The 15,951-nt window shown below is 35.7% G+C and overlaps 2 protein-coding genes across 7 annotated transcripts in view; both read left to right on the top strand.

Moving 5' to 3' along the window:
* Positions 1 to 573: 573 nt before the first annotated feature.
* Positions 574 to 3,072, top strand: DENR (density-regulated protein). Its single transcript, XM_034976122.2, has 4 exons — positions 574 to 916; positions 993 to 1,163; positions 1,986 to 2,125; positions 2,855 to 3,072. Exons 1-4 carry the CDS (start codon positions 739 to 741, stop codon positions 2,897 to 2,899), a joined length of 534 nt encoding a protein of 177 aa, XP_034832013.1. The 5' UTR covers positions 574 to 738; the 3' UTR covers positions 2,900 to 3,072.
* A 2,329-nt stretch (positions 3,073 to 5,401) lies between these two features.
* Positions 5,402 to 15,951, top strand: part of Atg1 (serine/threonine-protein kinase unc-51-like protein Atg1) — a 50,586-nt gene continuing 40,036 nt past the window's right edge. For 4 of the 6 annotated variants that reach the window (XM_069503331.1, XM_069503332.1, XM_069503329.1 and 1 more), the window contains exons 1-2: positions 5,403 to 5,811; positions 11,781 to 11,957. In XM_069503331.1, coding sequence (XP_069359432.1) covers positions 5,683 to 5,811; positions 11,781 to 11,957 — 306 coding nt within the window. In that variant the 5' untranslated portion in view covers positions 5,403 to 5,682. Of the gene's footprint in view, positions 5,812 to 11,780; positions 11,958 to 15,951 lie in introns of all 6 variants that reach the window. The other 2 variants (XM_069503328.1, XM_069503330.1) reach the window with 2 other exon arrangements.

Genomic DNA, 15,951 nt, shown 5'->3' with positions numbered 1-15,951 from the left:
TCGTTACGCTCGCGATTTAAATCGTCACCCGCGACAGAAGACACTGCTTTATCCCCTTGGTTAATAATCTACTATATACTTACCTACATATATGTCATTAGGTAAATTCAATATTATTTGCTACAAAATAGGATAATACTATAAATGTTTGTATACCTTCGTAGTAGTTTCTGCTAAAGGCATTTAATGCGTGCTTTGGCCCCGAATTTATTATTATAACAGGCAGGTTCAATTTCTGTAAATAAAAACCCGGCCATGTCAGACTCGCGCACCGAGGGTTCCGTATTCTATTATTTTTTCGTCATTTTGCACGATAAATCAAAAACTATTATGCATAAAAATAAATAAAAATCTATTATAGAACATACAGGTAAACCCCTTTCATATGATACCCCACTTGGTACTTCTTACTTTGAAAATTGAAAATACTAATTATAATAATTGCTACTACTACTACCTGAGGCCAGAGATCCATAGATCTATGTTGGCAATATTGACTGTCGGAATTTGACATTGGACGTTGATTTATGTCAATTGTCAAATCTGTCAAATTGATTGTCATGTCATTGTCATTGGTAAACGTAAAACCGTAAAACGACCGTGGGTCATCTCTATTGCTAAATTTAATCGAAAAATAATTTACTTAATCGTTTTCATAAAAATTGTAGTGTAAAAGCACCTATTTAAGTTGGATATTATGCGATAGGCTGCTCAAAATTTCAAATATTACAACCTATAATGGCGGACAGAGATCTGTCGTTAGGGCCTCGAGAAGGAGTAACGTACCCGGTAAAGGTTCAGTACTGTGGAAATTGTTCTATGCCGATAGAATATTGCGAATATTATCCTGAATACGATAAGTGTAAACAGTGGTTAGAGAAAAATTTGCCAACAGAGTTTGAGAAAGTAAAGATAGGTTAGTCAGTGGTTCCATTCGAAAATGTGAGGTTATCTCAGTAAAACTTCCAGCTAATTGTTGATAACTTCTTCAGATGAAGAAGATAATGCTGGTGGTGAGGAAGAAAAAAAACGCCAAAAGCGAGGCGGAAAGGGTATGCTAAAGTCTAAGAAAAAGGAAGATGTTCCCAAGTTAGTTCAAGTCTCCCGAGCTCCTCGGGGCAAAAAGAAATCAGTCACGGTAGTGTCTGGTTTAAGTACCTTTGGTAAGGCATTTTTATGTAGTTGCTAATTTTAACATACAATTTAATAAAATCTGGATATCTAACACTTTCACAGGCTAGGGATAGTTATATATTACACTAAATAAGATAAGTACTATTGAATGCAATACTAATTAGTAGGATTTCGTATTAATTAAGTAATCTAAATCTGTGTTCTCACATTTAAAACCTTCTTTTAATAGCTAGAAAGAATTTCAACTAATGACTGGCATGCATTGCAATGTGACTCGCACACCTGACATTATAGTATCATTATACATTGATGATACTATAATGTCAGAAACCTTAATGCCCACAACAACTGAACAAAGTTTCATTTCACTGTAAACACTCAATCAGATGAACAATTATCATTATGTGAGTGCAAAGGTAGCAAACAGAGACATTCATTTCTATATAGAATCATTTTTTAATGTTCGATTGTTATTTTAAATAGATTTCTATAATTCTGAAGATGTAATTTGTATCATCATGATCAACTCATTATGGGCTCAACTACAGAGCATGGTTCTCCTCTCAGAGTAAGATGGGTTCTGGCCATAGTCTACCACGCTGAGAACATTATGGAGAACTAAGGCATGCAGGTTTCCTCACAATGTTTTCCTTCACCCTTAAAGCAAGTGATATTTAAATTACACAACGCACGTAACTCCAAAAAGTTAGGGGTGCATGCCCAGGATCAAACCCCCCAATCTAACCTAATGGTTAGGACCAGCAATCACAGCTTCCTTTGTATGTCAACATGCAAAACTAAAGTATTTATAGGTTATAAAAAATATTCATGATATATTTTTAATGTTACAGATATAGACTTGAAAGTAGCAGCTAAGTTCTTTGGCACAAAATTCGCTTGTGGATCATCTGTTACTGGTGACGATGAGATAGTAATCCAAGGGGATGTGAAGGATGATCTATTTGATGTTATACCTGAAAAGTGGCCAGAGGTAAAGCATATTGCCATTATAAATAACAATATTAAACATTTTCATAACCTATTACCAAAGAAGAACAACAAAAACCTATTACCTCTTTCTTTCTCTTCTTCCTGGGTTTCTTTTCCACACTTTGACATCTAAGTGAAGAGAAGAAAGAAAGAAAGAAACATATAAGCGCATTAACAGTATAAACTTATGGCCAGTTACTGAAAAATCAATTAAAGCCATTTTTAAGTGACATTTTTATCTAATTTCCAAAAAGGAAGAGGTTCTCAATTTGGTGTAATTGTTATGATGAATTGCCAAATACAATATGTAGAATTAAACATAAGATCCCCTTAACTTTACAAATGCCTCAGTATTCATGGGTTACTTAATTATTTTTATTTTATATAAAAAACTAGTCTTTGCCCTGACTTCGTCCATGCAATTTATAGCTTATGTTACTTCTGAATAATGTAGCTTTCTAATGGTGAAAGAATTATTAATATTGGTTCAGTAGTTTCAGAGTTTATCGATTACAAACATCTATCCTCTTTATAATATTAAGTATAGTATAGATAACCAAGATTTTTATGATATACAGTTTAAATTTTATAAAAAAATATTAAAGTAAATTCCTATGAAACAAACAGATAAAATGTTAAAAATGTGAGAATCAAGACAATTATCAGAATAAAAATACTCTTATTTTTTCAACTGATATTATGAATATTTTTATGTTTGTTTTATTTTCAGATTGATGAAGATAGTATTGAAGATTTGGGAGACCAAAAGAGATAGTTTCATTACCCAGGGAGCTATTGTTCACTGATTCTGTTTCGGTTCCCAATGTGAATGCTAATCTGTATGTTTTTTATTCATGCGAAATAGAAATGAATTTTCGTCAATCATTTATTTATTTTACCAGCTTTTGTCATAAATAAATAAAACAAAATACTTTTACAGTAAAAGTACTATTGCATTTTTATTTTATTTAAAAGGGCAGTAACCCTAGTACCAAGGAATATACAGTAGCCGGCCAGGAAATATTGTACATCAACCTTTAGAAAGAGATTTCAGCTTTGTATAGCATTGTCTCTGTCACTCATAAGTCATAACTATGCGACGTTTTGTCGGTCTCAACGACAGAGACCACGCTTTACGATACCACTATCTCTTTCTAAAGGTCGACGTACAATACTTCCTGCCGGATACTGTACTATTCATGAATGTGAGAATATTGCAAGGAATATTGTTTCTCAATTAATATAATGAGATGGCGCTTCGTTTTATGTATTTTAAAAAAAATCGGTGTACATACCTACATTTTAAAAAAACGCTGAATTGAGAACGACCTTTTAGGAAGTCTGTTAAACATTAAAAAATACGTACCTTACCTACTGTACGACAAGGCTCTTTTGTCTACGGATTATGCTTTTGGCACTTGAATGACATTGACAGGAGGGCGTAGTTGTAGAACAAAGGCTCCCAACTTTCTAGTATATAGTAGATAATCTATGCTCCCAACATATTGAAAACTCAATTAACTAACTCGAAAGGGACAAAACAACAAAAGAAATAATACTAACCACAGAGTACATTGAATATAGGGTAATACTGACGTATGAAAGGTTGTTTCATAATTAGGTTGTTTTAACTTTTACACAGCAATGCACCATAAATGGCTTCTACACACCTTCAATACTAAATTTAAAACAGAAAACTAAATAAAAACTCGTAATATTCGCAATAAATTACTATCACAGAGGTTTGTCGGGCACGAACTAAGACGTTACCAACAAAAAAAAGTAAACTAAGACAGACAAAAAAACTGTGTTTATATCTCTATCACTCTTCAGAGCTTTTCTATACACCTAGCTTGCTCTAACAAGGTATTATTATTTTAATTTAATTTAATTTAAAATAACTTTATTGTTAATAGATTTACAGAGAGTAAGAATACAGGAATTATACATTATTTTAATGCCTAATCTACCTTGATTCCTAATCTGAGCTTGAAAATGTCAATGTTGAAACTCGAGTAGGTTTTGTCTAATTTTAACTGAATGAGAAATTGGGAAAGCTGTCCCTGTTTCCAAGTCGACAAAGAATAATAAAAACCATTTATTAGGCCATGGACTTCCAACTTATCATGTTGACCTGCTCAAATACTATATTAACCTAGTGCTAAATAAAGCTATAAGATGCAGAGTGCAGACACATTTATGCTGTAGGTATATTTATCAGGATATATCATGATGTTATGTATATGGAACGACTCTTATATTTAACAAAAACCGTGAATTACATATTTTTTCCTTGGCAACACCGCATATTGACAGCTACAATGTCACGATCGCAATCATCTCTGATTGGTTAATGCTCGCTCACTATTGGCCACAATGCATTGTTGCAACAAGAATCGCACGAATTCAGCCAATCAAAACAATTGAGATTGTAATAATGATTGATGCAGGTTTTAAACAATCGCCCTACTGCGCAGCGCAGCGTGACACTTCACAAGATGGCGGCGTGAGTTCCGATTTTGGCCACGGGCCAAAAGAGCATTTCTATTAATAAAAGTAAAAACTATTTAACTAGGTAGGTACTACATTAAAATTATCCACCGTTTAATTCAGACTTTAGAAGAAAAATATTATGCTCACGCAGCAGCAACGACAGCAGGCAGTCACAAACCTTTTCTTCTTTCTTTCTTGTTTTTGTAGTGCCAACTGCCAGACCAGCACAACAATATATAATGTACTCTGTGCAGCACAATGCACTTCGCCAATCTGGTATATATTGTGTTTTCTATCATTCTATCTATTCAACAAGACTTTCATATATTAAAAAGTACTCTGTGAACAAGACTGACGTTGGCACCAACGTATGGATGGATCGCAAACGTTGGCGGGTGGTTGGCGCAGCCGCAGATTCCTTTGAAAGAGCTTTGAAAAAACCGACACAGAATCGCCAATTCCCAACGTTGGCGTGAGTGTTGGGGCCATTGCTAATTTCGCAATTGGCCCCAACGCTGTTTGCCCAACGTGTGGAGCCGGGGTAAGAAAAAACAAAAATGTAACACAGCTATAATGCGTAAAAAATGACTCTTTATGTGCCATTCTAACATTATTCTAACTTTTTGTGTCAAATGACATGTCAAAAGTACGATTTTATTCATTTATTTTTATTTTTCATGTACCAAAAAGGTGAGTTGAGGTGAGTGAACCGTAATCACCGTACTTTTTACAAACTTTTGATTTCCATAGACTATTAGTAGCTATTGCACTGAAGGGCCCTGGCAACACTGCTTCGCAAAATCAAACACAACACCACAACACAAGTCAGAAATAAAATAAAATCACTTCTTTACGTTTTGCGTTCATTGTATGTTGTGTTTAGAACTGGAACAATGAAAGTTTAATGCTGGTGTTAGTGTAAAGTAACCTGGACGTGGCGACGAAAAGGAAGTGATTAGGAGCTCAAAATCAGAATGTAGCACTTAGTCAAGTTCCATATAAACGAGTTTTCTAAATTTGTGATATCGATCTTTGTCTTAGAGTGTAGTTTTATAAAGACTCAAAATGTCAGTGGTTAAAGCAAAAGCCCTAGTGAAAATGGAAGTTATTCAAGTGGGTGAATACGAATTCACCAAGCAAGATATAATAGGACATGGAGCCTTCGCCATGGTATACAAAGGAAGGAAAAGAAAGGTACCTAACTATGCAATTTACTTTCCACTTTATGATCGATTTTATAATCATAACATTCTAAATTAATATGAAATATCATTTTAATAATAATTTAATAATAGTGTGAGATGAATAATTAGTATGTTTAGGGCGATATCGATTAATTGTTTCTGCTGTGTGTGTTGGAAACGTCATTATAAAGACGCGAGAAGCAAGACGTAGGCAACGATCAAAACATCCCAATAATATTTACAAATAATAAATACAACAAAACCTTGCTTTAGATAAGTAGTATGAGATAGCCTTGTGAATGTACTTACTATTTCTGTTGTGTTTTAGTGATGTCGCTACCTATATTATTTAAGTCATTACCTATATCATTATATATATAGTCATTATTTAAATATGCCTATTATTATACAGACAAGTTTAGCAACAACCTTTTGGTAATCTGTATCAATAAAAGTGTTTTTATATAATAATCCTTAAGACTAAATATTTTCCTGTGTATCTTAATAGTTTTGAGAAATACATTATACACAAGTATTTACTATTTTCAGTTGACCACAAAACATGCACTTATAACTTTTTGAGTTTTGCAACCAGAAATCATTTTTTGTGGGTTAAGTTAAATCATTCTTAGTGGGGGTGTACACTGTACAGTGTACATGATAGAGAAAATCTACATGAGGAATCCCATATTTTTAGACTTAGCCATTTGAGATGAATATGTGTATTTTAATGTCAGCTCAGTCAATATGTTTCTAATTTTTTACAAATTACTTAAGAATCTAATTAACACTAAGTGTAGTTTTACGAAGTGATACAAATCATTTAAAATAAAATGAGTAATTGATACCTATCAGTAAAATATAAACTACAATACCTCATAAAATTAAAGCATCTTGCATATTAATTAACCATCCATCAAAGCAATAATAAAATATAATCAGTCACTTACTTTTACTACCTGTATTATTCATAGTGCTAAACTAATTTTTACAAATTACTTTTTCTAGATTTTTAAAAATCTTATCTTGTAATGTTAAAGCAGTAAAAAAATATTTTAATATTATATTTTATGAAATTACTTTATTAAATTACTTAATAGTAACTTATTCAAAATTTTTATTTAACTTATAATGAGACAAGCATACTATTTTAATTCTAAATTTAAACAGAATTAAATAGTAAAGACCTATCTCATCCAAGAGTTATACAGTGTGTTTTTAGGGTTCCATACCTCAAAAGAAAAACGGACCCTTATTTATACACTTTGTTGTCTGTCTGTCTGTCTGTCTGTCAAGAAACCTACAGGGTACATCCCGTTGACCTAGAATCATGAAATTTGGCAGGTAGGTAGGCCTTATAGCTGACACCCGGGGAAAAATCAGAAAACCGTGAATATGTGGTAACATAACACAAAAAAAAATTGTGGTCATGAACTAATAATTAGTATTTTCAATTTTCGAAGTAAGATAACTATATCAAGTGGGGTATCATATGAAAGGTCTTCACCTGCATTCTAAAACAAAATCATAAATTGAATTAAAATTTTAAAAAAAAATCTTTTCAACAATATCCCACAAGAATGTAAAGCTAAAAAAGTTTTTTATATTCCATTTGCTTAAAATAATGTTTTTGATTATTTTTTAAGTATATACTTTTTGGCGTTGAGCCATTATTTGTGAATTTGAAGTAATTATGTTCATTAATTCAGAAGTTAAATAAGGCTGTGCCAGATGGACAGACAGACTGGTGGACAATGTTAATTCAACCAGACTCGCAGACGTCGCTTCGCTCGGTTTATAATACTGGTGTGATTATATTCATGCTCCATTGTTTGCTAGAATTTATACATAAGGTAACTAATACATAAGCAGCTGTCTATTACGGTAATGGCATAGGCTTTGTCACATAAGATAGGACTGAACTGAATTAGTGCTAGTTTCTATGCAGCTGTTGTCAGCCCAGCTGCCATACTTGTTTGTACCTCTATATTTATTATGCCCAAAGTAGGTTTAATACAACTCGATTTATTTGCACGTGTCTTTAATTTACTGGCGTGCATTATAATTTACCGTTCCCTCTAGCAATCCACGCGGTATTTTATAGGTTGTTGCATCGCAAGATATCCTTGCCCCACTCAAATTGTGAAACCCAGGTAGGCTCGATGTTCTCTATCTGAAGCCTTTGAGGGTAACAGTTTACTTTGAATCAAGTTTTACGTAAATAATCCCATTTATGTTAGGTAAAAATCCCATTTCAAAAACTGTGTGATTAGTTGTCAGGATTCAAAGTTGTTAGATGACATCAACACAAATACCTGCCTCCAGTGATATGATATACTCTACTATAAAATAAGTCTATTGCCTGCCTCTTACAAAAATTGTAGGAAGTAGTTGTTACTTTTCGTAAAGGTCGTCGGTCTTAGTGAGAATAGTACAGTGGTCAAATGGCGACTGGTTTGGAGTTCGGTTTCAGCGCTTTGTGTCTAACGTACGAGACAAAGCGTCGCGTCGCTGCACAATACCTATACGACACGCGCAGTGCACTCCAAGGGCGATATTATCATAGACTGACAACTCGTGCGAATGCGATGCGATGTGATGTGTCAACCGAAATATGTACCACCAACTTACAAAATATAAACACAACATAGATTCAAACGTAATGTACCCGCTTAGGTATGGCATCAGTCCATAAACCCTATGGTTTTATTAAATAAAAATGGTGAGCAAACGAGCAGGCGGGTCACCTGATGTTAAGTCATTACCGCCGCCCATGAACATTTGCAGCTCCAGAGGAACCACCTATATTTTTCTTTTTAGTGTTACTGGTACGAATAAATAAATAAATAAAATGCTCGCGTCCGTCCACGTGTTTCATTTGCATATTCTTCATAGATGGGACCCATGCTTATTATTCACATATTATAATTTTTATCGGTCGGTAGTTAGGTAAGGTACATACATAGTTATCAGGTAAGATAAATATCTGCGAGTTACATTTGTATAACTATACGCATACGTTAAAACTTTGCTGATAAGCGAATAGGTATGTCGTCATTTGGGTAGCTTTTAAAATCTAATTGTTGGTTGGTATTTCACTGGTAGTTGGTAGGTATGTTAAGCTGATCATAACCTAACTGATATCGTTGGAATGGCCTATAGTGATGATACGATGTGGCGTAGGTAGGTACTTATCTACCTACCTATGTCGAAATCAGGTCAAGCAGTAATCGGTGCCTGAGCCTGTGCGGAATGTAGGGCGGGCTAATGTTAGCCCAATGCATCGCACCACCGCGCGCCTTCCCTTCTAGATGTAAGCAAATAAAATCGCATCAACGCCGCCTCCACACTAAAATAGCCTTAAAACTAAACAACTGCAGCTGTCTGAGCGTTATATTAGGCTGCAGGTACTTACCAGTATACTTTCACCAGTATTTAAAATGTATTTAAAATTAAATTTACATTAAAAAATCGTATTATTTAATAAGTAGTGAGTTACTTAATTTATACAGGTGTGTTTGCTTCTGCCTAGCAACACCCCATTATTAACTAAGTTGCTAAGTCGCATTTCTATAGAAGCAATGAAACCTGTACCCTAGAATTTGTAAGAATATTCTGGTAAAAATCAGCAGTCCCTATAGAAGCATTTCTCAACTATACGGAATAGCCCATTTAGTCTTCCATATTTCCTGACGGTCATTTTTCTAAATTATTATTTACTTAACTAGACGATACCCGTGACGTCGTCCACGTGGATGTAGGTTTTTATAAATTCCGTTGGAACTCTTCAGTTCCATAGGATAAAAATAGTCTATATTTCCGTCTTCAGGGTGCAAGTTATCTCTGTACCAAGTAAATGAAGCCCGTGTCTTCAACGTTGATGATTTTGCTTTTTTAAAAATCCAATCAGAACCAAAAGTAGCCTAGCTATGTCCTACTCAGGAATGTAAGCTATCTCTGTACCAAACGTCTACGAAAAGCTAGCAGACAGACTATTTTAGCAACATTACATATTTTAGCATTAAATGCGATGTCTATATCCATACTTCCATACTAATATTATAAATGTGAAAGTGTGTCTGTCTGTCTGTCTGCTAGCCTTTCACGGCCGATCCGTACAACCGATTTTGACGAAATTTTGTACGGATATAGCTTGCATCCCGGAGAAGGACATAGGCTACTTTTTATCCCGGAAAATCAAAGAGTTCCCACGGGATTTTTAAAAACCTAAAATCCACGCGTACGAAGTCGCGGGCATCATCTAGTCTAATAATATATCGAATCGAATATTGTAAATTTTATATTAGTTTGGATTTAGGAAGTATTTAAAACAATTTGTTTTCCACTATACTATGCACGTAGTGCGTATAAAAATCTTCATTTAACTTCCGCATTTAAGGTCGCTCCATACAAACGTAGGAGGGTAATTACAACAATATTTGATATTGTACGCTCAAAACTAAGTATTCTATCGATTTATCTTGTAAGTAATCTAGGTTTATTGATATATAAAACATTGAAAAAAATATTGATATTAAAGTTACGAGCCTTGAAATATTCCTATTTGCCCACTAAATTTGTGACAATTTTAGGCGCAAATAAATAAGATTAGGAGTGCGAAAATTCTAAAACAATTTAACATTAGACATAGTTTATTTATTTATTAGTAGAAATGTCTTTATTTTGCAAACATACATTTAGTATTTTTTTCTCAAAAATACTTTTCCTAAACCCATTTCGCGCGCTTGATTTCGGTGAAAATCATCGTGTCTCTCACCTTTCTCATACCAATGTCAAGTGAAAAGCAAACAGATTACCCACGTGCGCTGCCAATTTCGGTCGAGCGTACTGCGTCACCTTAAGACTGGTAACCAATAACCATAAGTACGTCAAAGCTCAACATCTTCAGCTTTTGCGTAGGTGCTTCGCCCTTTGAAATGATAAAACGAAACAGGAAGATTATTTTTGTATGGAATTCTGCTCGCTAGCTCGCGTTCTAGTTACGTAAGTTTATAAGAATTCCTTTCCTCCTCTTTCCGATTTGTTCATTACTGTCGCGCTGCCATATTTTTTACTACATGCAGCTACCTATCACCGTTATACACGCATCTGCTTGTTATATAATTGTGCAATATTCTGCAATGTTGTATAATGATCAAAGACCGAAGACAGCATTTGTTCGTAATCCATTATTCCATACTAGTATTAGAAAAGCGAAAGTGTGTCCTGTCTCTGTGCTAGCTTTTCACGGCTCATCCGTTTAACTGATTTTATTAAAATTTGGTACAGAGTTATCTTTATATCCCGGAGACGGACATATTATACTTTTTATACAAGAAAATCGACTTTTTTTGGACTTCGTAGCACTCCGATGCCAGTTCCTCGCCACATAGTAAAATCAAAGCTTCAGAGAAAGTAGAGAAACCTCAGTTCGCTTGTGTCCATGACAAAATGTCTTACAAATCTCAAACGGGAAATTCGGTGCTCACGAAATAACTTAAGCTAGCCACCGACTGTATGTTGTCAGCTAGAAGCCTTCTCACCGTCTCTTGGCTAACTTGAGCTCACTGTACTTCTTCTGGGGTACTCTACGTCTGATTCACTAAGAGCGGCTGGCCCGTGGCTCTAAGGAACAATTACTCTTTCTCCCAAATCCTTACCTTCTCTGAAGAGAACCTGTTTCTTGATATTGAGTCTAGGTTCGTTCTATCAAGTTATTTCATGCCAGTATCAATCGCATTTTATAAATTGTAAACACTGTAGTATTGAATTATTGGTAATTAAACAAAAAATCAAAACTGCCTACTTTGTTGCAAAGGGGTTGATTTTATTTACATCCCAAATTGTCAACTTTCAATTTTAAATCTTCTGACTATTTTAGGTTAATGCAATCATCCCGTTTTCATCAATCATCATTTTAACTCTTGCTTGTCCTATCTTTAACCCAGATTGTATGACAACTCTTCTTTTTGTCCCCAGAATCCGTCGCAATCGGTGGCAGTGAAAGTGGTCACAAAAAAGGGTATACAAAAGGCATCGGAGATCCTCGTGAAAGAGATAAAAATCCTGCGCGAGCTGACGGCGCTGCATCACACGAACCTTGTCGCCATGCACGACTGCATGGACAGTCCGGCGTATGTCTATGTAGTGATGGAGGTAAGTGTTTCGCTTTCAACTGATCAATCAATTCTTTTATTTTCTGAGTAGACAAGACGCGGACCGCGGTTTATAATACTAGAATCTAGATGATGCCCGCGACTTTATCCTCGTGGATTTAGGTGTTTTAGAAAATTCCGTGGAAAATCTTTAATTTTCCGGGATAAAAAGTGGTCACCAGTATTTTTCACCGAGATGCAAGCTATTTTAGAACCAACATCAAAATCATTAATTAACCAGATGGGCTGTGAAAAGCTAACGGACAGGCACTTTTTGCTATAATTAATAATAATATTAGTATGCATAGTATGGATTACGGGCAACTAATGAACACTTGACTCGTCCGAGTTGATTAAAGTTTTTTTAATCCCGTGGGATCCCTTTTATTTCCGGGGATAAAAAGTGCCTACCCTGTGTCTATAATCTATGATCTATGTCTGTTTCAAACAATATGTCAAACGTCATAGGTTCAGGGCTTGGTTCAGGGTTCAGCGCTTGAGCAGTGTTTGTTTGTTTGTTTGTCCTTCCTTCGCGCCCTAACTAAGCAACCAATCGACTTGATTTTTCGTATAGAGATAGTTGAAAGGACGAAGAGTAACGCTACTATTTATCCCGGAAAATCAAAGAGTTCCCACGGGATTTTTAAGAACCTTAATTCACGCGAATGAAGTTGCGGGCATCAGCTAGTATTAGTATAAGGTTAGAAGTGGCGAACACATACTTACTACATAATGTCTTCTCCAAAGACCGAGCATATTATATTTCGTCGTTTCTCGTTACTGTAGAGCGGGCACGGTAACTTTACAGGTCTAGGAATTGATTTGCCCGCGCCACATCTTCTGTAAACGTTGGTAGTAGTGGTGGTGGTAATAGTGGTGGTGGTGGTAGTAGTAGTAAAGTTGTAAATAACGCCCCTGCACTCGAAATTGTAGACGTCGAGTATGTATACCTAGGACACAATCCAGTTAGGTAGGTAGGTATAATTTCGAGAAAGAGGTCAGCCGTCGAATCCAACTCGCCTGAGCAGCGTTCAGGAAGCTTCGAGATGTCTTCTTGTCCAAAATTCCACAGTGTTTGAAGGCTAAAGTCTTCGAACAGTGCGCGTTGCCATTGATGAGATATGGATCCGATACACGGTCGCTAACTATGGGCCCCATAAGAAAGCTCAGGATCACTAAGCGGGGCATGGAGTTTTTCTACGACGTGATCAAATCAGAAATGAGGAGATCCGTAGGAAAATTAGTGTAACCGACGTACATAACTGAACGGGTTGCGAAGCTAAAGTGGCAATAGGCAGGGCACATCGGAAAACCGATAGACGTTGGGGTTTCAAGGTGCTGGAATGGCGACGGAAGGCGCAGCGTTGAAAGACCCCTCACTAGGTGGACGGATGACACGCAGGGAGCCACTGCATTCAGGCGGCGCAAGACCGTGGCGTGTGGAAGTCCCTTCAAGAGACTTATGCTCTTGAAAAGAGCAACCGCCGAGTTTCTTGCTGGATCTTCTGGGTAGGAACGGCATTCCGAACCAGTAAATTAAACTAGTTGACGATTCAAAAGCACTTGTAAAAGTTTATTTGAATAAAAAATCTATTCTATTCTATTCCATTCTATTCTATTCTATTCTTTTCTTATGTCCAGCAGTGGACGTCTATCGTTTGATGATGATGATGATGAACGTACCTGAGGTAAAAAGTTTATTAGCACCCCGGCTTTGCTCGGATGGTATTTCTGAAAATCCGTTTTAACGTGCTTAATATTAAGTTTTTAGACTGAGCGGTTTGAGTTATATACGTTGATAATATTATGCTACTTAGTCAGTTCCCCTTTGATAAAAATTACAATGCATCACGTCAAGTGTATAGATTATATTATTATGTAAGTACACATATAATTTATTACATTGACAAATATTTAACGTTTTAAGAGCATAATATCTTATCGTAAACAATAAAATAATAATTAATTATTATTTTTAAGTTTACAGTAGCATTTTATGAACATTCAGGATAAATGTTTTTCCTTAAAACACTTTAAATAATTTTAAGGAATGTGTGCCTTTGTGATTAAAATTGAAGACAAACGCACTTAACTAACTTAATTTTGTTAAGATAAGTATTAAATTTTCATTAAAGCAAGTAAAATATAACCGGAACAATAAAATTACCACACAATGCCGAACTGGTCCGATCGCTTTGTTTAATTCGGTACTTCAACAATTACCAGGAAATGGTATAGTTGTTAACGAGCATTAGGTGCTGTCCGTAACCCACTGGCCTTGCCCTTAATCCATCCGGCGATAACGCGACATCGCATGTCGGTTTAGGGATGATTTTTATGCCAACACGTGGCGGGCACGAGCCGTGCCACGTACGAGGCGCGGACGAAGCACGGATTCAAAACATCACGAACATTTTATATGAAGCAGTTTGTGCTTCACCATGCGGTGTCCGTGCACGGACGCCACACGGCCGGCGGTGACACCACACACAAAATGTTCGTGATGTTTTGAATCCGTGCCTCGTAAGTGGCACGGCTCGTGCCTGCCACGTGTTAGCATAAATCATCCTTTAGTTTGACAACTTCGATGTAATGTGCAATTTTATTATTTAAACCTCGGAGAATCTTTGTTCACCATCTACTCGTAGGAACTAGGAGGTCTCGAATCTACCCATTGGTATTTGGATGATGATGATAAAAATGATGCCCGCAACTGCCGTACGTCCTCGAGGATTTGCGTTTTGAAAACTCTTTATTTTTCCGGAATAAAAATTAGCCTATACCCGTCACTGGTATGCAAGCTACCTCTGTACCAAATAGGTGAATGTCCGGAAGTTCGTCCGGGTGCCCGGATGTAGGTTTTATCAAACAATTTTACTTCCTACCTATCTACAGTGTTTTCATGCCTCTGTGCTCGATGAAAATGAAGTGCAGAGCTTTAACTGTTTTTTTTTTAATCGAAATTCTTTTGATTACTGCCATTTTGATTACCACGGCTGTATAACGCGTAAAATTTAACTCGTCACGTGCCATTTTAAATTTTTGTGTCAAATTTCATGTCAAAAGTACGATTTTCGTCGTTATTTTAAAGGTGAACAATACTTTTAACAGGACAGTTGATCCATAGAGTTAAAATGGCGCGTGATGAGTCATTTTGTACGGACTATACACGGTTTACAGGATTATCATAGAAAACTATTTTATTAAATCAACATTTTTTAGTACGATTTTGCATTTTAACTGTTAAGCCTTCTCAATTTGTCATTGAGCTAATCAAACGAATATATGCATGCAGCATGTTTGCATTAAAATGAGATTCGTAATCGATATTATGCAATTTGAACATTTACCAGGTCATGGCTTAAAAGTATGATTAAAGGTATTGTGCGTTGTTAATTGAACTTTACATCACTTTAACTTTCAACAAACTTTCGACTTGTGGAAGTTGGTATACTACAAATTAATATCATACATATTATCATAACACACGTAAGTTTCGATTTTTAAAAATCCTGTTGAAAATCTTTTTTTCCTGTATCAAACGTAGCCTATATCCTTCCCCGGGATGCAAGCTATCTTTGTACCAAATTCCGTCAAAATCTGTTAAACCGATGGGCCCTGAAAAACTAGCAGACAGACAGGCCGACACACAGTATGGAAGTATGTATTGCATAAAACGACGTCTATGTGTAGCAACTATCTATGCAACTCATTTTTGTTTACACCCTGATGTCCATTGTGATAGGTACTAATTTTGATAGCTTCATAGATACACATTTTTTTTAAAATAGCCCTTTTATAGGTACATACTAACTAATTCAGTTTAATGGTTAAGACTTTACTGCTACGGAGCACCAACACTCATGTGCTACACAATGGCTAACGCCCTACATTCGATGATTCTGAAGCAAGGTCATAAGGAGTTTCGTTGGAACACGTTTACTGATTAGAATCGCTGGCAATGTTAGCTCGGATGTCTGTGGAACAGAGAATAT

The sequence above is a fragment of the Maniola hyperantus genome, chromosome 15, assembly GCF_902806685.2.
Source record: "Maniola hyperantus chromosome 15, iAphHyp1.2, whole genome shotgun sequence".
Classification (NCBI taxonomy): domain Eukaryota; kingdom Metazoa; phylum Arthropoda; class Insecta; order Lepidoptera; family Nymphalidae; genus Maniola; species Maniola hyperantus.
Note: the sequence above shows the minus strand (reverse complement) of the source record. Positions and strands in the feature narration are given on the sequence as shown.

What these genes read in the sequence shown, in the direction of transcription:
- DENR (XM_034976122.2), top strand. Translation starts at nt 739, where the DNA reads ATGGCGGACAGAGATCTGTCGTTAGGGCCTCGAGAAGGAGTAACGTAC. An exon ending in GTCTGGTTTAAGTACCTTTG is followed by an intron (nt 1,164 to 1,985) that starts GTAAGGCATTTT and finishes TTAATGTTACAG; the next exon opens with ATATAGACTTGAAAGTAGCA. An exon ending in TACCTGAAAAGTGGCCAGAG is followed by an intron (nt 2,126 to 2,854) that starts GTAAAGCATATT and finishes TTTTATTTTCAG; the next exon opens with ATTGATGAAGATAGTATTGA.